This window comes from Solanum stenotomum, chromosome 8 (genome assembly GCF_019186545.1).
Source record: "Solanum stenotomum isolate F172 chromosome 8, ASM1918654v1, whole genome shotgun sequence".
Classification (NCBI taxonomy): Eukaryota; Viridiplantae; Streptophyta; class Magnoliopsida; order Solanales; family Solanaceae; genus Solanum; species Solanum stenotomum.
Genome location: NC_064289.1, coordinates 58,753,535 through 58,776,947, shown reverse-complemented (window position 1 = coordinate 58,776,947; position 23,413 = coordinate 58,753,535). Strand labels below are relative to the sequence as shown.

The following is a 23,413-nucleotide window of genomic DNA, read 5'->3' as shown; positions in this document are numbered from 1 at the left end:
CATTATCTATGAGGCGAAGTGCATATTTAGGGAGTTGAACTAGACATACAACATATAAGTATATGTGAAAGAGTTCACCACTCTCATACTTCATATTTTCAACCACATAGATAAATATATATTACCACTTCATGGATCAGCGGTAAAATTGGGTCAAAACGGAGTTAGAACATCCATAGGTTAGAACTATTGATGAATCCATCACATAGGCTAAAGCTTTGACAAACTTTAAGCATGACAAGTATGATCGAGACAGAGAAGAAGAGATGAGAGGTAGTCATGACCAAAGTGGGGAGAACATGGTAAAAGTAAGAAGCAACATAAATATGTCCAATAACCCATTGTGAGCTGAAGAAGTCTTCAAGGAGATCGATTTCATGGCACTTGTGAGAGGTTAAGTGTCCAAGTGGAATTCACTCAAGCTCAATAATACTGATTCAGCGGAAATTGAAGTTTTTGTGGCCATTTTTTAGGAAAGTTGATGAGGGCAGCTGAGGAAGAAGACGTTGCCTTAGCTGTGATGTCTGAGATTTGCTTCTGTTCTTTCCTTTTCTTTTTTTTTGGCTCTTTGTTTGGTTGTTTGTTATTGGACCTGGGCCATTTTGGGCTTGGGTCATTTCTTTTTAGCTTTCAATAAAAGGGGCAACACCCAACATTTAAATTTTTTTTAAAAAAACTTATATTTATGCCTTTGAACTTTGGATGTGCACAAGTAGAGACTTGAACTTTTATAAAGTTGAACAAATAGACACATGTGTCCTACATGATATCCTACATGACATTTTGTGTCATATGTGGTGTTCTTAGTGTATTATGTCACGTAGGAGTCATGTGTCTACCTGTTTACCTTTATACAAATTTAAGTGTTTATTTGTGCACAATTATAATTGAAGGGCATAAATGTGAAATAAGATAGAATTATTTATGTATGATATAATTATATAACTAAGCTAACCTTTACTACTAAATTATGCTATACGACTATAGTTCAAATTAATTATATAAAAGGGTTATTGTTTAGAAAATGGCTATAATGGGTCCACTTTTTATTTGTATTGGGCATGGGAATCCCAAATGCCCTTTTATACAAACTTGCACTCAATATCTTTCTTCCACTTTTGCCGAATTGTCTCCTTAATTCTCTCAACCACCATAAACCCCTCAATCCCCACAAATCTCTCAACCAAATCAAATTCAAAATTTGAAAAATTAAAATTAATCCTCTTTCAAATTCAATTCCAGGTAATTTTTTTATTTTATTTTTTATACCTTCATCAGTTTTATTATTTTGTATTTGTATAATTTTTCGTTTTTCCCAACTTCTTCACAATTCTTCAACCAAAAGTTGTAATCGATTGGAATAGTAATCCCTACCAATGTAGTCATGGAGGGACAATCTCCATCAAAGAGAATCACTAAAGGTATACATTTGCATGCAATTGAATTTGTACAAAATTCATCTTTTTCATTGGGTTTTACTCAAGACTTTGAAGCAATTGCAGGTTCTATTGCCAAATCTAAAAAAAAGAAAATTAGAAGAAACATCTTCTAGTAAAAATGACTCAAAAATGAGTGGAGAAGATAATTATGTTGCAATGGACAAAGAGGAAGCATAAGATTTTGAGGTATTACCCTATTTTTGATTTTTTTTCTTCGATTTGTATATGGGCAATTTAACTTGTATAGCACACAATAGATGGATTGTTAGTTCAGTAATTTGTATATATTACATTATCAAGAACCAACAGATGTATAAATAATCAATGGTGTTATTTGTAATGTTACAGATATACAAATTGAACTGAGTTAGTTATACAAATACAATTATTTGCCTAAAGAAGTTAATGATGTTTATTAGGGAGTTCAATTTATGGTCAATGAAGGTCCAAGAGAAGCCCCACACATGCAATGTTATACGAATGTGGATGTAATAGAGGATCTGGCCAAGAAACTTTCTGAAGATCAACTTAAGCGCTTTTGTGAAATATAATGTTTTGCTCAGTTGACTTCAATGCACAAGTGCAATGTTCAAGCACATATTTTTAGGTGCTTAATGAGACTTGAGTTGAAGGATAGTTCAAAAGATCAATCTTTGGTACATGTCAATGGCACAACATTGCATTTCACCCGTAGAGAGATTTCACTTATAACCGGATTGAAGTGCAATGATGATTTGACAAGTTTTATATTTGACACTGAACAACCCAACAAATTGCTTGATTTGTATTTTGAAGGAAAGGATTCAGTTTCCAAGCTACAATTGATTAACACTGAATGTGATAAGTTTGTATATGTATACAAATTGAACTCTATGTATTCTACAGATTTTATACAAGTCGTTATGAAATTTAAGTCAACAAATTTCTATAAATGAGAACGTTTATACAAATGAAAACGTTTATAACTTATATAAATTTGTATATTTGAGAAATTCTTTAAAACTTATATAAATTTTATACAATTCGTCAAGTCAACAAATGTGTATAATTGAGTAATTTGAAACTAGTTATAACAATTTGTATATACATTATACAGATTTTATACAATTCGTTATGTATTGTAAGTCAACAAATGTATATAATTGAGTAATTTTTATTAGTTATAGCAGTTTGTATAAGTTACAACGTGAACTCTATATTATATAAATTTTATACAAATCGTTATGTATTTTAAATCAACAAATGTGTATAATTGACTAAGTTGCGACTAGTTATAGCAGTTTGTATATGCTAAGTTGTGTACTATACATTATACAGATTTTATACAATTCGTTATATATTTTAAGTCAACAAATGTATATAATTGAGTAATTTTTGATCAGTTATATCAGTTTGTATAATTTACGGCGTGAACTCTATATTATATAAATTTTATACAAGTCGTTATGTATTTTAAGTCAACAAATGGGTATAATCGAGTAATTTACAATTACTTGTATAAATTTGTATATGTTACTGGTTGAACTATACATTAAACAAATTTTATACAAATATTTATGTATTTTAAGTGAGCAACTGTGTATAATAACTAATTTTATACATTTATATATTTTATACAGTTCAGTGTATATTTTAAGTCTACAAATGTATATATTGACTAATTTTCGACAACTTACTATACAACTTTGGATAAAACTTTGAATAGACAAATATTTCCTTACAATATAACGGAAAACAATTAAAAAAAATCCCAAAAATTCTAAACATGTTTAGATAAAACAAAAAGTTGAGGACATGAACTAAAATATGTTAATGGATTGTGATTCTTTCACTACTGTCAACATCTGAACGATTTTCTGGTAGGCTTTTGTGGAGCTTCACTGTCGCTAATTGCATCAAATTGAATCTTTCTGTTCACATAATCCCACAAAAGTGTAGCGTATCTGATGCGCATTGACTCTGTATCAAAAGGATTTGTCGGAATATCATTACCGTAGCTCAAATACTCCGCATAAGACGATACAAAAACACCACAATCCCTATATAAAAAAGTAAAATATCTTATTAGATGTTTTCTAATGTTGTATAAATCAAAGATAAATCGATACAAAAATGCTTACAGACTGCCTTCTAGTTGTTGAGGTATGTCTTTTGCATACTCATTATCAAATGAATCCAAATCATAGTGGGATTTGTACTTAGGGTGCACAGATACATCCAAACCTCTTTTTGCGTAGAATCTAGGCATTGATAGATACATTGGTATGAGTTGTGCATACTTTTTGACGACCTTCAAGACATATGAATCGTGCAATGCAGATCTGATTTAATCATATACCATTATACATCGATCAAATTAAACGACTTGTATAACACAACAACAATGTAAATTAAACATAAAACAACCAATTAATACATCAAATACAGATTTTGAATGAATTCAAAATATTATACAACTCTTACTGTAAAGATTGTTGTGTTTACCTTACGTTTTTCAAGCCACAAGAAAAATCACTTGTTTCCGTTCTATTTCTGAAGAGCTTTGATAGAATTAATTTAATGAAGATTCGGTGTTTCCTGAAGAAGAAGGAAACCTATTAGGTAACATATTCCAATTAAACTTAATGATCTTAAATTATGATATTAATATTCTCCTTAATTACCGATTGATTAGTTACACAATTAACGAAATCGTATTTGTATAAACGATTGAATAAGTTCGAAATGTACAAATAAAAATAATAGTAGCTATTTAAACTATAGCTATGATATGTAAATAGCCAAACTATAGTTAAGGAGACCTATTATATTTCCTACTATAGTCATTTATGAAATTTTCCCTTTATGTATTATGTCATATTTTTTGAAGTTAATATATACTTACGGTATATTCATTAAACAATACTTCCTTCATTCATATTAAGTTAATTTTTGAGGTGTTTTACACCTTTTCAAAAAAGTAGATTAAGACATAAATTTAATTTAATTTAATTTCTCATTTTTATCCTTATTAATTATTGTCAAATTTATGATTAAAATAACTAAATATTAATTAATCACTAATTCTAATATTAACTAATAAAGGATAAAATTAAAGAACACCTTAAAAATAATCTTGAAAACTGAATATTAAGTTAATTTAAAAAATAAAAAATTAATGGAGGACTACTATCACAAAAATATCAGCTACCGTCACTACAACTGCAGCAATCCATGGAGAAGCAACAAAGAGCAAACGACGGCAAATCGCCGGACCGGAAAATTCTGTCGGAGGTCGGAGAAAATGGCGTAGCCATTATCACTATCAATCGTCCACCTCTCAATCTGCTTTCTGTTGACGGTACTTTCTTTTCTTCAAACAATACTTCCAATCACTTCAACTTTTAATCTGCTTACCTTCTAATTCATCCAATTCACGTCGATGCTGGCACCGGCGCATCAGAATTTTGAGCCCATGAGTGCGAAATAGTACTTTTTTGGGAATTATTTGAGGCATATAGATAAACAAATGCTCAAATTTGTCCCAAAAAGCAGAATTAAACACTCCGATGTTAAGTATACACATCTAGACACTTCAACTCATCTCCATAGTGTCAGTTGAACTCTTCAACTTACAAAATGATCATTTAAACATCTTCAAATTTTTTGTGTTACCTAAGTTTCGGGAGACTAGTTGGAGTGTTTAGTTGCCAACTTAGACTATTTAAGGTGTCTAGATGTGCACTCTCAAAGTTGGAGTGCTTACTTGTTAGCTGAGGCTTAGTTTGAGTGTTTGTGTATGTTTTATGCCATTATTTAATTGTATATGTGTAGTTCAAGCGGAAAGTAGTGGGCACACCGCAAATTCGTTGCATCCGCAGATTTTCTTTTCATATTTGTAGAAGATTTGAAGCTGCTTCGGAGTAGCAGTGGACTCCTTTTTGCATTAATTAGCTTTACTCAGTGACTGAATGTAAATAAATCAACTTCAACTGTTCTTTTTTAATATCAATTGTCAATACAGCAGAATAAACATAGATGATTTATGTGGTTAAGGGTAACTATTTTGGGATTGAGGCGTAGTTGATTGATCAAGTGCTGGTCCTTTATTTATCGTTGGCAAATTTACTTGTGGAATGCTCTCTAGTGCTTTCCTTATTAGTTACTATGTTTTCTTCATTGTCTTTTCCCTTCGCATAACTACTTTGATGTGCTGCACTTGAGCCGAGGGTTATTCTGAAACAACCTCTCTACCTTCACGAGGTAGGGGTAAGGTTTGCATATACTCTACTCTTCCTGGACGCCACTTGTGGGATTACATATGGTATGTTGTTGTTGGCAAATTTACTTGTGAAAAATGATGTTGCCGTGGTTTTCTAGATTATTCATTTGCTGTATTTTGTTATTCTTAGTGCTATTGAGCTTGAAAGAGAAGATTGAGGAAGCTATACATAAAGATAGTGTGAAGGCAATTGTCATAACTGGTATGTTTTAGTCTTTTCTCATTTTTCTGAGATCAGTTTGCTCTAATGGTTGAAAATTAACATACTTGTAATGTATCAGGTTCAAGAGGAAACTTCTCAGCAGGATTTGTTGTAACAGCTTTTGGCGGAAGTCAACAGAGAAAGAGTAAGAAAGATCATCATCTGATTAGTTGTTTCTCTCCAGAGTGCTCAGTTACGAGTTTCGTCTCATTTGAAGCCCTATTTTTATGCAGCACATAGAGAACTTGGCTTTATGTCAATTGACTTTATCACCGACACATTGGAAGGTATTCCCTCACTACTAAAAAATCTCTATTTTCCCATCAAAATTTCCAAAAATGTTCAGGGTCTATTCCCACAAATATTTTGATTTTATATGTGAGAAAAGAAAAAATAGTAATATTTTCATACAGAAAAAATTAGGAAGTTTCCCATTATTTCAGTGAGAACATGTTTCCCACCATGCATTTTTCCTGTAAGCTTGTTCGGTGGAGAATGAGTGGGAAAATCATTTTCTATAGCACAAACTTCCCACTAATTCGCGGTGGGAAAAACCTCTGTTACTAGTAGGCCCCAGAGTATATGTCTTATGATAACCTTTATTCTGTTTTATTCATGGACTTATGGTAACCATAGTAATCCATATTTCTTTTGCATCTCAGCTTCAAGGAAGCCCATTGTTGCTGCTGTTGAAGGTTTTTCGTTGGGAGGGGGATTTGAAATTGCACTAGTGAGTGTGTAATAGTTTATTTTAGGCTAATAAATGCTTCTGTTAGTGTTCTTCTATTCTGTTCTGCTCTGGCTTTTCTGCAGAAACAACATAATTGGTTGGCCACTGGTGTATCTAGAGACTCAGATTTTAGGCTCTTAATTTTGTTAAAATTTAGCATGTGACTGACTAGACGACTTATTTAGTAGGAATAATGTGGATAAACTATTGATAGAAATAAACAACTTTTGAGGTGTAATGAGTTCCCTCAATTCTACTAACTATGATTGAATCTGATCGAATGTTCTAATGCATTTGTTAGGCTTGTCATGCTCGCATATCAACATCTACCTCAAAATTAGGTCTTCCCGAACTTCAGTATGGGATTCTTCCTGGGTTTGGAGGTAACATAAGGAGAAGATTTCTGGATTTTTTTATTTACTTATTTACTTTTCCATTATGACTAGGTGTCATTCGAAGTTATTGTGCAAATCTTATGTCCTGTTCATTCTTAAAAAAAACTGAGATATCCTGTATTGTTGTTCTGATGTTTGAGATTGCATATTACTGTGTTAAATGGTCAGTTATTACCCTATCATTTTGGAAATTAGTTAACATTATTTTGGTAATGCCATCTTTTTGAGCATTTAGTTTCAAATGTTGCATTTCATACTTTTTTTTTTGATAACCGAGAAATCCGTTTGTGACCCACCCTTTGGACCAATCACAGCCTTCTAAACTCGGTGGATAATGGGCCCACCCCTCTACCCTTCTCCACTTAAATACCAGGCTTCGCTTTGCATGGTGTGGGGCTTGAACCTGCGACCTAAGCCGCAAATCCTTCACCTTTTGCCACTTGATCTAGGCCTTGGGGGCTTGCATTTCATACTTCATATGAATAAGAGACTGTAAAACTTTTGGTTGACATGTACATGACATACATTATTGTTTAAAGTCTTCTCATGCCAAATGAATCTGAGAAGGATGAGATTTCTCTGCATCGAGATACCCTGGTATTTGCTGGCTACACATGATGCATTGTATGGGAGTTCATATCCCTTGTCAAAATAATGATTTTTGCTCTTAACTTAATAGAAAAAATTCCCAAAATTTTGTACACTTTACTGCAAAAAAAGAAGTAAGATAATATGATATCACATACACTTGGTATTTAAACAGTAAGCATGATCCAAGCTGCAGAATCCTTAAAAGAATACTCAAACCTCTGTTTTCTGATAAAAGATAATTGGGTAACCTTAAAGCATGTCTAAATGCTTAGAGACATCATGGACCAATTTTAAAATATTGGTACACTTTAATCATGTGAAACAAATTGCGCAGTCTATTTTCTGGACGCTGCCTTATTTTGCCTTCTCTCTGGCACAGAAAGTTTTTATGTGAACTACAACTGTCTTTTCTGTTATTGCATTCTTTTAAAAAGAATCTTTCATGTGAAATATGCGGTGTATACTGTAGACCATATTGGAACTTGTGTTGCTAAGGCAGAATGATGATGCTTTTGCCAACAGTTATACGTGATTATTATTCTAAAGTTTGATTTATCTCAGGAACACAACGACTTCCTCGGCTGGTTGGCCTTCCAAAGGCTCTTGAAATGATTCTGGTACCTTATTTGGATTCCTCTTTTATTTTTGGTCTTAGGGGGACTTTTTCATGCTTAACATATCTAGTAATACAATATATGGTTGAGTTGCCTCAACATTGTCACATGTCTTTCCTTGTAACAGAGTCTCCGTCATGGGTTGTCATAGTGCTAAAAATTGGGTAAATTGAGCAGAATAACAAGTTACCTTGACTTATCTGCCTTTTGATCATTTCTTTGTCAGTGTGAAAAGAAGCAAGAGAACAGATAGGATTTAACATAACCATGCTTAAAATAGCAGTGTGACTATGGTGAAGTGAAGTACCAGACAGTCGACACTTTTCATAAGCAAGCAGATCTCACCTAACCAACATTAGCCATCACTTCCCTCAGATGAATGCTATTTATCATTTCGGAGCTTTCATTTCCTGATTTCTCTAAGTAGGTTCCCTTATAAATGTTTTCCAGACGTCAAAGCGGATAAGTGGAGACGAAGCTTGCAATATGTGCCTAGTGGATGCTATATCTCCATCAGATCAGTTGCTTGGATCAGCTTGTCAATGGGCTTTGGATATATTAGAATGTCGAAGACCATGGTCTATCAGTCTTTTCAGAACCGATAGATTAGCACCTCTGGCAGAAGCTAGGACATTGCTCAATTCTGTCAGAGCTCAGATTCAGAAACAAAATCCAAATGTTATCCATCCCTTGGTTTGTATTGATGTCATTGAACATGGTATTCTTTGTGGCCCTCGTAATGGACTATGGAAGGTGATATACTCTTTGTGATCTCTCTTTGCTATGGTTGGCTAAATGGAATTAGCAATGACTTGTCTTATATTGGCAGGAAGCAGAAGCTTTACATGAACTTCGACAATCTGATAGTTGCAGGAGCTTAGTGCATGTATTCTTTGCGAAACAAAGCACTTCAAAGGTTCAAAAAGATCTAACCTGGTCTTGAGAGTTTATATAATCGAAGTATCTGGGATTGTTTATAATTGGAAAGTGAAACTTCTTCTCTATGCACTTCAAAGGTTCAAAAAGATGTAATGTGTTCTTGAGTATTTATATAGTAAATGTATCTGGGATTGTTTAAATTGGAAAGTGAAACTTCTTTTATCTCTTATTTAGAAAAAAGAAAATTAAATTTCCTTATTTTGATGAAACACTGTTATAACCTCAACAGAAATCTTGTTGTTGGTTCAAAGGAACATAATCTGCATCATGCTCTAAATTCAAAGGGAGAAAAGTCGTTGTAGAGAATTTATCAAGATTGAGCTTTATATTGCACTTTCATATCAGAATTAATGTGTCCTTCCAATTTTCTAGCTTTGGAGATTCTTGAGGTCAAATAACAATTAATTCTTCTCTATTCTTGTGGCTCAATTCCTGACATTTGTACCATATGATTTAACATTGCTACTGTGGCTGCAATTCTCTTGTTCTATGTGTTCTTTGTTGATCGTTCTATACATTTACTGTTTCAGATTCCTGGGATTACTGATATAGGACTGCTACCAAGGAAGATTAACAAGGTTGCTATACTTGGTGGGAGCTTGATGAGTTCTGGAATAGCAACAGTGCTGGTACTTGCAAACTATTATGTAATCATGAAGTATATAGATCAGAATTCTCTGCAGAATGGCATTGGCAGAGTTAAAGGTGAGAAGTAATTGAGTAGTCCCCTTAATTACTCTTAGATTAGTTCAAGGAAGGTTTTACCATTTGAAAAATGTTTGTTTCCTTTCCAGCCAATTTGGAAGGACGTGTTAAGGAAGGAAGAATGACTCAAGAGCATTATAAAAAAGCGTGTACGCTTTTAAAGGGTGTTTTGAGCTATGATAACTTCAAAGATGTGGATCTAGTCATAGAGGTTGGTCGTTGTACGATTTTTGAAAAGCATTACACTGAATCACTTGGTCAATTCAAATATATTGTACACTAACCTTTCTTTCTAAGTTGAAGCTACAGTTTTTGCTAGTGTGCTGCTGCGTAACGAGCATATATGTTATCTTTTGTCTGGATTCGTATTTTTAGAGATAGTAATAATCATAAACCGATAAAAAATTTATCCATATCCATGTAAAAGTTTTAATGACCCAAATCCATGTAAAAGTTCAGGGGCTCTTTGATTTAAAAGAGAAGTTCAAAACTTCTCAAGATAGTTTTTGTTACTAACCAGTAACCGCTTCATAGACAAATTTCCAATGGTAAAATATTGAACTTCTATATGCTGGTATGTAATAGAAATGTAAAACAGGAAGTTTCTCAAAAGTACTTTGCATAAACATAAATTAATAAATATTTTAAACTGTATTATTCTCATTAATATGGTAGAGAGTAGAAGGCACGTCAGAGAAGTCTCAGATGAGTAATGTAGAATAGTCAAATACCATGATCGTCATGGTACGTTGAGACCTGATCAAATAGTGAGTTTCAATGTATTTTTTTCACATTGAAACACATGTTTGTCTAACCTCTACTATACCTTTAGTTTTGTGAAATAGCACTCAGAGGACGGGGTTCTTTTATGCTAGTATAATTGATAAAATACATTGATAACCTTCCGAGGGTCTGCCGGAAACAGCCTTTCTATCCCACAAAGGTAGGGTAAGGTCTGCGTACATCTTACCCTCCCCAGACCCCCTTTGTGGGATTACACTTGGTATGTTGTTGGTGCTGTACTTTGATAACCTTGACAGTCTTGGGTAGTTATTTGGTCCTTGGGAAGATCTTGGTCACTCTGGAGCTCATAGAGATTTATCTATCCACAAGTTATTATATTCTGTCTGACGTTTAGGATGAAATATAGAAACATAAATTGGCGATGAACCTGGCAGTATCTTGATACTTTTACTTTGCAGTGATGCTGGGAATTTTTGGGCCAATCGATTCGGTCCTAGTGAAATCTTCACTTAGAGTTGGTGGTGAGGAAAATCTTAGTTCATTGCAAAGGGAGCTACTTGACAAAAAATTCAGCATGTTGTCTTATCTTTGGAACTAAAAATCAGCTAGGCAGTTGTGCTTACTGCATCCTGATCTCGTATTGAGAAGCAGTCTTTTATCCAGTCCTTTCGGGTGTTAACTTTGAGTTAATCTTTGTCTAGTAGTCACGTCAATGTTTTATCATGAAAAATGGCCGTTCCAAGAGTATCATGAGTCACGAAAGGCTGAAATGGACGAGTTGTCCAGATACATAAAGACTGAGTAGAAAATGGAACCATACATGTTTGTTGCAGATTACTTGTAGAAATGACAATGATAATCATCAGATTGACTCAGATGCAGACTTCTCATTTGTTTCTTCTTCTTGATTAATAGGATGTGCCTGACATTGTCTCCTTGAAGCAACAATTTTTTGCTGATCTGGATGAGTGTTGCCCTCCTCACTGCATTTTTGCTTCAACTACTTGTATAGTCAACTTAGATTTGATTGGAGAAAGGATGAAACCATGTAGTGAGATTGTTGGGATCCACTTTTTTAGGTAAAGGTGAATCAAGCAATCCTAGTATATCTGCTGATACAAATGAGTTAAGGCTTGCTTGTTACTTGGCTGCAGCTCACCCGCTGTCACGGATCTCCTGGAAATTGTCCGAACAGAGAGGACATCCCCTCAAACGCTTGTTGATCTGTTGAACTTTGGAAGGAGGATTCAAAAGACTCCTATTGTAGTTCAGAATTGTACAGGTTATGCAGTCAGACGTATGTGCTTCCCCTACTTGCAGGCAGCGATGCTTCTTGTTGAACATGGTGCTGATGCGTATCAGATTGATAAGGCACTTACCAGCTTTGGGTTGAAATTGGGTCCATTTAGGTGCATATTCCATTCAACATCCTATGAATGGGAAATTGATTTGATCGAGTTGTGCTCTTCAGTAGAACCCTCAGTTTCTCCATACAGTCGAAATCATAATAAAAGAAATATGAGTTTCCTTATGGTTTAACATACAACTACCAAAATGTTCCAGAACTAATGGATGTTGATTCAAAATCTGATCATACAGAAGGAGAAGCTTATTCCTTTAAATACTAAATAAAGGTTATATGACACACATTTCTCATGTGGATAATCCACCAATGATGAATGTGATCTTCAGCATATTTTTTCTTATATCGTTCCACTTGGAGTGCACGACATCTTCTGTTGTTGCTTCCATTTCTTTTGGGTGATGTTGGCAATGTCAACTGCAGAATGCTTGATCAAGATGGATTCCAGTCTGCAACTGTGCATGGTGTGAAATTCCTTGAGACTTTTCCAGATAGATCTTACAAATCAAATTTGATTCCAATCATGAGGAAAAATAACCGTGCAGGTAATGTACACTTCCTTCTTGTCATCAGGATCTGGATTGTATTTGTCATCAGATTTTCTTGAATTTCTCACCAATGGAATGTGTACTAGGTAAATACACTTGCCAAGGCTTCTACACATACAATGACAAGGAAGAGGCAAGCCCAGATCCCGAAATATCAAAATATATAGAAATGGCTAGAAGTATGTCTGGTATCACCATTAAATCAAAGGTCTTCTCTCTCTCTCTCTCTCTCTCTCAGTTAACTGTCTTTTTGATCCTTCTATTGAAAGTTCTCTAGTAATCTTCCGACTGAACTTATCTTGAAGAAAGTATGCGGCTTATTGCTATGTACTATTTGGCTTTGGAAAAATAGAACACATAAATAATGTTCACGATATAACCATAAAGCAGAACACCAAGATATGGTAATCAACAAGAATAAAAAAAAGAACGATAATGACACTAAGACTATTTATCATTCAGTTAATTCTCGAAATGGCACGACTTTTGAGAAGGGAAGTGTATTTTGATGTTTGTCTTTGTAATCAAATACAGGATTCTTAATTGGTGCCTTCTTAATTTGTAAAATGCAAAAAAAAAGAAGAGTAACTAGATAAATGATCATTCTAATGTAAGAGACGTGCCACATCACCGGGCTTATGTCCCCTCTTTATACAGACAAATAGATTCTTCCTCTAATTGGTCCCTTGCAAACAGTTCAACCTGTGTTTATTTGTTGTCTATCCTTTCTTTCATGATTGTAGATTTGATAAATGATTCAAATTGTAGTTGGAGCGCATATAATGCATTTACCATATATCATATGAACAAAATATATTTTTGGAAAGGTCGTTGAATGCTTCCTTTCTATCTATCAATTTATGACTTAGTGCACGTCTGAACAATCAACTTGGTACAGTTGGCAACATTGTCCGATGGAGAAATTGTTGAGATGATTCTTTTCCCTGTACTGAATGAAGCATGTCGCATGATATCAGAGGCAATTATAGTGAAATCCTCTGATCTTGATGTTGCTTCAGTTTTGGGTATGGGATTCCCCGGATACAGGTATTTTTGCTTAGAAATCATCTTTGCCATGGCAATGATTCATACACTTATTGTATATGTTGATGAAAATCAGGGGAGGCATAATTTTTTGGTCTCACTCTGTTGGCTCCAAATATATTTGTTCAAAACTGGAAGAATGGTCGAAGGAGTATGGAGAGTTTTTCAAGCCTTGTGCATACTTAGTCGAACGAGCTTCCAAGAGAAGTTCTTTGGTGAGAAATGTTAATTTTCTTGAACTACTGAAATGTAACAACTCTGAAAAAGTGGATTCACAAACACTATTTGTTTGACAAATTGCATCACGTGCTTCTGACAACTGACAACAGGATCAATTTGATACTCTCTCCGTTTCAAATTATTTGTCCTACTTCCTTTTTTTTTTACCCATTTAAAAAAGAAGGCCTATTTCCTGTTTTGGCAACTCTTTAATTTTAACTTTCCACATGATATGCTTAAGACCACAAGATTAGAAGGCATTTTGGTACATTTTCCATATCTTTAATTTAAGACCACAAGGTACAAAAATCTTCTATGCTTTCTTAAACTCCATGCCAAGTCAAAACAGGACAATCAAATTGCAACGGAGGGAGTAATAAATAAGACCTATATGCTAGTAGGTCCTAACTACAGAATCAGAAAACTGCATGCGCATTTTTGATTGCTTTCTTTTGGAGCTAAGTTCTGATCACAAAAATGGGTTCCAGTTTTTTTTTTTTTTTTTAAATGTCAGTGTTGTAACACATAAATGAAGATTGGTCTTTAGCTAACCGAGGAGTTCTGTATGTTTGCAGAGTGCGCAAGTTAAGCAGGCCAAGTCGCTTTTGTAAGATTGTGATGATGGCAACAACATATCTTTCTAATACGCAGTTCATATGTCAGATATTTGTGCAATGTCGTTGTAAATTCTTGTGCTAGTTGGAATTTACCCACACAACTCTAGTTGCTTGATCTGTATGTATCATTCACCTAACGGGATCATAGTGACTGAGACTGCAGTTATGTGTTGTATAAAGTCTCATGGATAGAGTTGGCTTCAAATGGATAAAGATGAAAAGGAAGATGGTGCTGATCGCTGCATTAAATATACATGTAATTCAGGTGAAGTTTGTGTTTTTACCTGTCAATCAACAATTTCCATTTTTTGGTTTTCTTCTTTGTCGGAGTCGAACAGCATCTGCTTTTAGACGCTTACAACCGTTTTTGTGTTTAGTGGCGGAGCCACTCTTGTCCAAGGGGTGACAATTTATTTTTTAATGTATAATATACTATATGTTCATGGAGACATCTTCTCTAGCTTTGAGGTAGGAGTATATGTTGCTGTTGTAATATACTATATGCTCAATCCCCTTGACTTGACTTCTTTGTGTGTTTACTTCTTTATATTTGACACCCCCTCAGTGAAAAATCCTGACTTCGCCCCTGTGTGTTTTTTGGTCTCAACAAAAGTGGAGTATGGAGGGGACCAATATAGATTAAATTGACTTGGTAAAATTAACAAACTCCATACTTGCACATTCAATTTTAAGCTCAATGATGACTTTCACTATGATCACCTTTTCCTTGAAATTTCTTCTCTAATGACTGTGAATGCTTGATTGAGTGGTAAAGGCAATAATATTCCTGGATTTGTAACTTTTTTACTATTTGTAGGATTTTATGTAGTTTTCTCCAAAATTGTGGTGTTATTTGTAATTTCATCTGCATCGATATAAATCTTCCTTTCCCTGTTCAAACAATTGTTGTTGGCACATCACTTGCTTCATTATTCAAAAACAAAATGATTATTGCTGGTTTGGTAAAGAAGAATAATTGAGGATGAGAAAAGTTGGCTTAATGCAAGTCATCTCCATTTTCTGCTGATAGGTCCGGGGTTTAGGTCACATTTTTTGGTTTGTGGTTGATCCCTCAAGGAAGAGTTCAATTCCGAACAGAGTTAAAATGTTAAAGTAATTTTTTCTATCTGCTTTAAGTTTTCATAGAAAACGAACTTTAGTTACTATATCGAATCTGTGTCTCCTGCTGTTCTCCAGGAAATAGTGGCCCGGCTCGCAGTTGTTCAACCGCTTCTCTAGGAGATGTGTTGCTAAATGATTCATGCTACAACCATNAATACAAATGTCTTTAGCAACCATATTCTTGTTCCTCTTCTTCCTTTCTGTTGTTGTTTCAGCCAATGAGAAGACATCAGCCTATGAAGAGCTTCAACACTATGACTTCCCAATTGGCATTCTTCCTAAAGGGGTGATAGGCTATGAGTTGAACTCAAAAACAGGCGAGTTCTCGGCGTATCTCAATGGCTCATGTAAGTTCATGTTGAGTTCATATGAGCTATATTATAAACCTGTGATAAAAGGAGTTATATCAAAAGGGAGGCTAATGAAATTGAGTGGTGTTACTGTTAAAGTTGTATTTCTATGGGTTAACATTGTTGAGGTTAGGAGAAGAGATGACAATCTCCAATTCTCTGTTGGATTTACTTCTGCAAATTTTCCTATTAGGAGCTTTGACAAATGCCCTCGTTGTGAATGTGGATTGCATTGTGTTAACGAGGGTGATGGGGAGTTCAGGCAAAAGCTCCTCGTGTCTTCCTCGTAGAGTACTCTAGCAGTGGTGTACACATAATTTTATGCATATAGTACTGTTTGTTTATTGTTACAACTCGTCTTGTCACGGGGTTTAGTTCTGGGGCTATGGGATTCCAGAACTATACTTTCTATTCAAAATTGATGTTGCTTTGAGAAATGCCCTCGTTGTAAATGTGGATTGTATTGTGCTAACGAGGATGTTAGGCAAAGCTAAAAGCTTCGTGTGTCTTCCTCCTTGAGTCTAATAGTGGTGTACGCAGAATTTTGTGTAAGCAGTATCGTTTATTGTTACAACTCTTGTCACCGAGTTTAGTTCTGGTGCTATCGGGCACCGGAACTACCTCATTGAAAATTCACTTTGAAGGTAAAGAAAGCACTTCATGCCAGAGAGGTTACCAACCTCAATTGGCATATGCACCATATGCTATAATGCATACTTGTAGTTGGTTCAATTTTTTTCTTTTTGAATTTTAAGAATAAGCAAGCTTGTATACAGAGGCAGAACCACCCTATAGGGTGGGGGTGCACGTGCACCCGTTAACTTCATAAAAATCATGTGTATATGTGTATATCTATTTTGAGAAATGGACATAAATTAGGATATAATTAATCGTGTACCCATGAAGAGTATAGGTTTTCTATTGTGCTTCCGTTAACTTCATAAAAATCATGCGTATATGTGTATATCTATTTTGAGAAATGGACATAAATTAAGATATAATTAATCATGTATCCATGAAGAGTATAGGTTTTCTATTGTGCTGCTGGTACAAGCTAGAGGAAGCACCCATGAGACCTGAGTTTGAATCTAGCTACAACGCTATTTTATTGTTTTTATCTTAGAGCTAATATTGGTGCATGGAAAAGTTGGTATTTTTGTTTGATAGTATCTCTACAGCTAAAAGTTAGGGGAATTAGGACAAAACGTAACGTGCATCATCTATTTTCTTCATATAACATAAATAAAAATATAAGCAATGCATTTTGTCTTTTTTCTATAAGAACCAATAACGCTAATATAATATAATAATATACCAGACTATAGTAGTGGGCAAGACAAATAGTTGTATGTACAAGATTTAAGGAATTCGTAGTAGTTTAATTAAACTGTTTTCACACTAGTTTGACCTATTATAACTTTCTTCTTTTATTTAGACTTGCGATTGATGAACCTTGATTTAAAGCTCAAATACGTGTTTGTTGATAATTGTAGGTTTGAGTTAATTTTCACGTACTTTAATTAATTTTATGTAATACTTACTACCTCTTATTAGTACAACTGATATCAGATAACTTTGTTCATTAGACTTAGACAAGTAAAAAGAAATCACTAGTATTAATTAGTGTTAGCAGAGTACAAGAAACAACAATAATTAAGTGTCTAATATTCTAGATATTATAATTTGGATTATTGTGGACAAGTTGTGCACGTCATGGTTCAACTATCTATTTTTTGTATTCATATGGTAAATGTTTTTCCATGTTGTGTTCGTTGTATATTTGTGTTCAACGAATCTGTTTTCATCATTAATTCCACTTGTCACTCTCTTACTTACACACAAAAAAGCTCACGCCACCAATGAAAATGAAAGATAAACTACTCTCTCCGACCCATTATAGTTATCGCGCTTATTAAAATAACTGATTCAAAATAAAGTTAATACAATACCTTTTTGGTGAAAAAAATATGACAAATAAAATGAATAGAGAAAGTATATATAGTTTTGTGATGACATGTCAATTTAGGTCTCGTCTTATTTAACACTTTTCCGCACTATCTTAGTATGACTAGAACTAGAAAAGTTATATGAAAATTCTTATCAATATCATAGAGGAAAACAAGTGGTGTTTTCCTATTTTGACGTAATATCGAAGATTGGAATGAAGTAATAAGTATTCATTCTATTTTTGAATAAAAGTTGCAAATTTGAACTTGCTAATAAAGTGGTCTTTGATCAAGAGTGTTTCACTTCATTCAGCGTGATCAACCCGAATTAGTTGGATCTCGAAGTAGGTGATAAGTATATATTCATTTTCATGTCTAATTAGAAGTTTCGAGTTCAAGTTATTTGCACTATAAGCTAATATTAAAGTAATTGAATACACATCCATTGTTTCAACTAATTTAATTTATACACAAAAAGATGATTAGGCAAAATATTAATTAATTAATAGCCAAGAATGATCATTATTGAGTGCTATTAATTTCTGGCCATTCATTCTGACATTGGATTAGTTAATGCGGATTTATAATATAGGCATATATTAAACTTTATAGCAGGTTACGTGCTTTATTTTGCAGAATACTAATTTCACATAAGTTTTTTTATTTATAGGGGAATATGATGGAATAAAAGTGGAGTATTTCATATTGTTAACATATAAAAGCTAAAATTGTTTAATATAGTTATCTATTCAATTCATCATGTTTAGCAAAAAGATAGATATTTTTTTTGTTTATTAGCAGACAATCACTTATTCAGACACAGAAAAACCTTTTTTCCTCCGCTTAAGTCTTATCTATCGTCTGAAGGTGTTTTAGTGGTACCTTCAATAGAAACTGGACGATCGTCAAATAATGAGGGGTTTATGTATTATTTTTTATAACACGTCTGTCCAAATTCAAGAAAGTGATAGGTGCAACCATAATTTAAGTAATTGGAAGATGCACTACTATTTCAACTAATTTATGCATAAGAATCATTCAATGTTGTGACATGTCCTTGTTACCATCTGCTTTAATCTGGATGTGACATAATATTCAATAAAAATGAATTTGAAAATCGAGGTAGATGCACGTAGGACAAAGCAATGTTACGTGACATACTATTCATCTTAATTTTTTTTAGAATTAATAAAGGTTAAAACATAAAGTGAACCTTTTCAAGCATAAAATTAAATTAAACCAATGAGACAAGGCCTTAAGTATTACCCAAACCGATAAAAAGTAAATATGATGTTTATTTGAGTAATTTTTGTTGTTTTTTAAAAAATATTGATATCACTTGTGAATTTTTTTAGGTATTTGAAAATTATGATCAATCCCAACAAAGATAATACTAGTTAACTTGTTTCCATCTGCTTAAATTTTAATAAACAAAATTATTTGATTACAATACTAATAAGAAATAGTAAATATCTAATAAAATAATCGAAACGCCAACAAACCGACTTTGTGTGAGCAATGGAAATGCAGTGTACATATGTCAGTTACTCTTGCTTGCCGTGTATAAAACCAAGACCAATTTCAACGATCTTTTTCACCTAACTTTGAGAACAAAAAATACTAGAAATTATTTCTTTGAGAACAAAAAATACTAGAAATCAAAAGTGATATAGGTCAAAGTAATATAGATTCAACGAATTCAATATTTCTTTACATGACACATAGATGATATATATCTATGTGAAAAATTATTATAAATTTCACTAATATTATATTCTAAATTATTAATTTCAAAAGTACAATGTATCTAGAAGTGAAAATCTAAACAATCAAAATTTGAATTCTAAATCTGCCTCTGCTTATCAACAAAGGCAAATGCAATATAGGTGCAATAGGTTCAATTAAATCACTATTTTCTTTACCAAACACAAACATATATGTAAAAAATTACTATAATTTTCACTAACATTACATCCTGAACTCATACTTTCAGAAGTACAATGAATTCAATGATAAAAACATAAACGTTGAACATTTGAGTCCAAAATCTGCCTGACACATATGTAATATATGCCCAACGTATTCAACTGAACTCAACATTTTTCCTATGCGGAAAACAAACATAATATGTGAGAAATTACTATATTTCCACTAACAATTCATTTTGAACTCATAATTCCAAAAGTATAACTATTGAACTCCAACATTCAAATCCTGAATTCATCTCTACTCCTCGAGACATGATTCTTGATCCTATAATTGTTGTTCTTTTTTCAATTTTGTCTAGGTTTGTACTTCAACAACATGTTTCTAAGCTCAGCAGCATCAATTTCCTTAGCATGACTTTCTGGTCTGTAATAACCAGTAACAGGATCTGGTACCCATGAAGTCTTGTTTGATTCCATCACATTGCTTCTAACAGCCCCACTACCTCTTACACTACCAGAAACACCACCTTGTGATGCGGCCGCGTATCCACGCCTGCATAATTCGAGACGAATTCAAAATTTAAATACAATAACGTAAACATCGTCATATACATATTAATAACAAATACACTAACGACCATGATATAAATGATCCCAAAAGTATATAATAAAGGGTAAAATTAAGATATTTTGAAGAAAGAAAAAAAAACAGAACCAAGAATCATACAACTCTGTTTTAGTTTCTTTATCTTTTATTTCAGGGGAAGATCAATGTCATAATTAGGATTTTCACGAAAGAAATTTAAAATATAAAAAATAGATAAATAGACGAAGAAATTATTAAGATTCAACCTCTACTATATATATCTAAAATTTTATTTTAAAATTTTAGAAGGTCGACTTTCTTATCAGAAGTACTCCACTTATTGTAATATAATTTGCCACAAAATTAAAGGAAATTTAGATAAACCCCTTTTAACTCGGAAAAAATGAAACAGAGAGAAAAAATAATGATTTTTTTTGTTTACCTCTGAATAGCTACAGAAACAGAGTCTACAACAAAAGCAGAGATATTTTTGCAGTTGGAGAAATAACGAGCCATTGTAATTGATGATCTTTGCTAAGAATAGAAGCGATCAATCGATCAAAACTAAATTAAAGTTGCAACGGAAGAAATCGAAACTTTAATTACTTCCGCAGCAACAAATTTGAACTTTTTTTCTAATCTCTTTGCGTCGCAGCGATTCTTAGCTGTGTGTATAAATGAAAGAAAGAAAATGTTAGATATGAAAAAATAGTGTAAGAAAGAGAGGTATTTATAGACAATTTTGGAGACGCGTTGATGACGGCTTCTAAGAAGGTGAAAAGGTCTTTCGTTGCCACTAAGGGCCATCTTAATCGGAGTCGGATATAGAATTTAAACTTTATGAGATCATTCGGTCTATAGATAAGGATAATAATTTCGAGCTAAAATTTAGGATTTTCTTTATCTTTAAAGTGAGATATTAGCTAAATATTTTCTTATAAAAATTAAAAGGTGAGATTAAATAGTCTCATAGATATTTTTATTTATCTCATCTCGTGTAATTTTATAATTGAATGAGTTTATATTTATTATTTATTACAGTTTTAGTAAAAAAATTCGTTAATAGTCAAATTATATGAATTTTTTACTAGTATTTTTTCCACCATAGCAAGACTGGTTAATGTCAGCTTCTAAGAAGGTGAAAAGGTCTTTCTTCCAAATCAACACCTAGTTGTTGCCATCTAACTGATTCAAAATTTGAAATTTATCGAATTTTAAGTTATGCTTTTTCCGTTTATTTTTATTTTTAACTTGACAAAAATGATAAATTTATTATGCTGTAAAGGGTAAATATATTTTGTACTATCAAAAATAATTTAACTATATCTTCCGTTTTAATTTTAATTCAATTATATTTTTTTATGTTATACTTTTAATATAAATATATTCCTTCGTTATAATTATGCTCGTCCCATTCATAACTGATCAATACACTAACTTTATTTAACAAACAAACAAAAAAAAGGATTACTACCTATTTTCAACATATGGAATATTTTTTGTTTTAGTCTGTTTAAAAAAAACGTCATACTTTCTTATTTTATTTTATTTTTTTAATAAAATATAGTTATACAAATATTTATGTAGCATAGTGGCAACGTTTGCTTACTTTTCAAAATTCTGGAAGCAAACTGCAACTTGTCTACTTCTTAGTCGATACTTTTCTCTTTTGTTTGACCAATAATCAACTCTTTTTCGAGTTAGAAAATTTCATATTCGGAAATAAAGCGTTCCCTAATAAAAGTGATTTCGTTTTTAAAGAAATTCGAATTTGAGACTTCTAATCACTTCACTAAAATCCTTATTGGTTCAATAATTTACCTTCATTTTCACACATATAAGCATTATTAAATTTCGTGCATTCAACTTCGAATTGGAAACATATTGCAGTGCTATACTTTATCATTCGATCATGTCATCAAACTGTTATAATATAAAACAGATAATCTATTATTAAACTTTGTGCATCGATATTTCCTTCGGTAATATATAACTATTTATTTATAAAATTAATTTCAATACTTAAAACTTATCAGCTATCTATCGAGGATTCTACATTTTATTTTAATTAAGAAAAAAAGGGTTGGGATTGATTAAATTATTTGGCCCTTTGCTATGCAAACGGCCAGCATATAATTTAAATTATTATGCACAAAGTTAAATGTTTCTTCTTTATTTCAAGAGTTTAATCAATCAAATTAAAATAAGTCAAATCAAACATTATCATTTTTCCTTTTAATATAGTTTTTGATACATGGTGAGTAGTTGACCCAAAAAAGTAAACTAAATTTCTAAATTATAACAAGTTTTTTCTTCTTTATGTCTTTTATCCGATGTTTGATATGCATTGGGATTCGATTAAATTCGAATTGTGCCTGAAAGTAGTCTCACACTAGGTGATAAAGCACTCTTTTTAACAAAAAAACGATTTCATACTTAGCACTTAATAAGGTTCGAATCTCAGACCCTCTGAACTTTGATTAAGAATAAATGAGATTTTATCACTTGATCACAAACTTATATTGATATATTATAACGAGCTATTACATAAACTATAAAATATTTTTAATTTTAAAAAACAGCTGGAAAACTTAACAAAGAGGTATAGCCCTTCTGGCCATATATATAATGTTCATAAACATTCTAGTTGATAATTAATAAATCTTTTTTTATAATGGTAAGGTTAGCTAACTTAATTCTCACAACTTAATTAGAAGTATTGAGTATGTTAGTGGCAAGATACCAATGATTAAAGTTGATTACTAAAGAAGTTCTTTAAAAATTAAAAAATCCTATACTAATAATACATGAATTGTTTACGCGTAGATTAATCATGAATGGATTTGTATTTTTATTGTGATTTTTAATCCGATGTTTGATATCTGCATTAAAATTTGACTAAATCCAAATTCGTGCTAGAAAATTCTATATTGGGGTAGAACGCTACTTGATAAAGGCAATTTTTATATCCAGAGAAACTCGAAGTTGAGACCTCTGATAATCATGAAAAGATTGTTATGCATAGAAGTGGAATTGGGTTTTTTGTTTATGAATTATAGATAAGATAGCT

The 23,413-nt window shown here is 32.6% G+C and overlaps 3 protein-coding genes across 3 annotated transcripts in view; 2 read left to right on the top strand and 1 right to left on the bottom strand.

The window, feature by feature from the left end:
• LOC125872449 (glyoxysomal fatty acid beta-oxidation multifunctional protein MFP-a-like) overlaps window positions 1-14,730 on the top strand; it is a 121,213-nt gene extending 106,483 nt beyond the window's left edge. Inside the window, exons 2-19 of the mRNA XM_049553180.1 lie at window positions 4,647-4,779; window positions 5,831-5,902; window positions 5,982-6,047; window positions 6,136-6,189; window positions 6,565-6,632; window positions 6,934-7,015; window positions 8,180-8,235; window positions 8,683-8,985; window positions 9,062-9,148; window positions 9,702-9,876; window positions 9,966-10,087; window positions 11,536-11,699; window positions 11,775-12,029; window positions 12,407-12,528; window positions 12,618-12,739; window positions 13,430-13,578; window positions 13,652-13,790; window positions 14,370-14,730. Coding sequence (XP_049409137.1) covers window positions 4,653-4,779; window positions 5,831-5,902; window positions 5,982-6,047; window positions 6,136-6,189; window positions 6,565-6,632; window positions 6,934-7,015; window positions 8,180-8,235; window positions 8,683-8,985; window positions 9,062-9,148; window positions 9,702-9,876; window positions 9,966-10,087; window positions 11,536-11,699; window positions 11,775-12,029; window positions 12,407-12,528; window positions 12,618-12,739; window positions 13,430-13,578; window positions 13,652-13,790; window positions 14,370-14,405 — 2,199 coding nt within the window. The 5' untranslated portion in view covers window positions 4,647-4,652 and the 3' untranslated portion in view covers window positions 14,406-14,730. The remainder of the gene's footprint in view (window positions 1-4,646; window positions 4,780-5,830; window positions 5,903-5,981; window positions 6,048-6,135; window positions 6,190-6,564; window positions 6,633-6,933; window positions 7,016-8,179; window positions 8,236-8,682; window positions 8,986-9,061; window positions 9,149-9,701; window positions 9,877-9,965; window positions 10,088-11,535; window positions 11,700-11,774; window positions 12,030-12,406; window positions 12,529-12,617; window positions 12,740-13,429; window positions 13,579-13,651; window positions 13,791-14,369) is intronic.
• A 957-nt stretch (window positions 14,731-15,687) lies between these two features.
• LOC125872467 (uncharacterized) lies at window positions 15,688-16,351 on the top strand. Its single transcript, XM_049553200.1, has one exon. It carries the CDS (start codon window positions 15,694-15,696, stop codon window positions 16,171-16,173), a length of 480 nt encoding a protein of 159 aa, XP_049409157.1. The 5' UTR covers window positions 15,688-15,693; the 3' UTR covers window positions 16,174-16,351.
• Window positions 16,352-19,763: 3,412 nt separating this feature from the next.
• LOC125873130 (protein SENESCENCE-ASSOCIATED GENE 21, mitochondrial-like) lies at window positions 19,764-21,089 on the bottom strand. The gene is made up of 2 exons (XM_049554007.1): window positions 20,786-21,089; window positions 19,764-20,310 (listed from the first exon to the last, which is right to left on the bottom strand). Exons 1-2 carry the CDS (start codon window positions 20,857-20,859, stop codon window positions 20,103-20,105), a joined length of 282 nt encoding a protein of 93 aa, XP_049409964.1. The 5' UTR covers window positions 20,860-21,089; the 3' UTR covers window positions 19,764-20,102.
• Window positions 21,090-23,413: the final 2,324 nt, after the last annotated feature.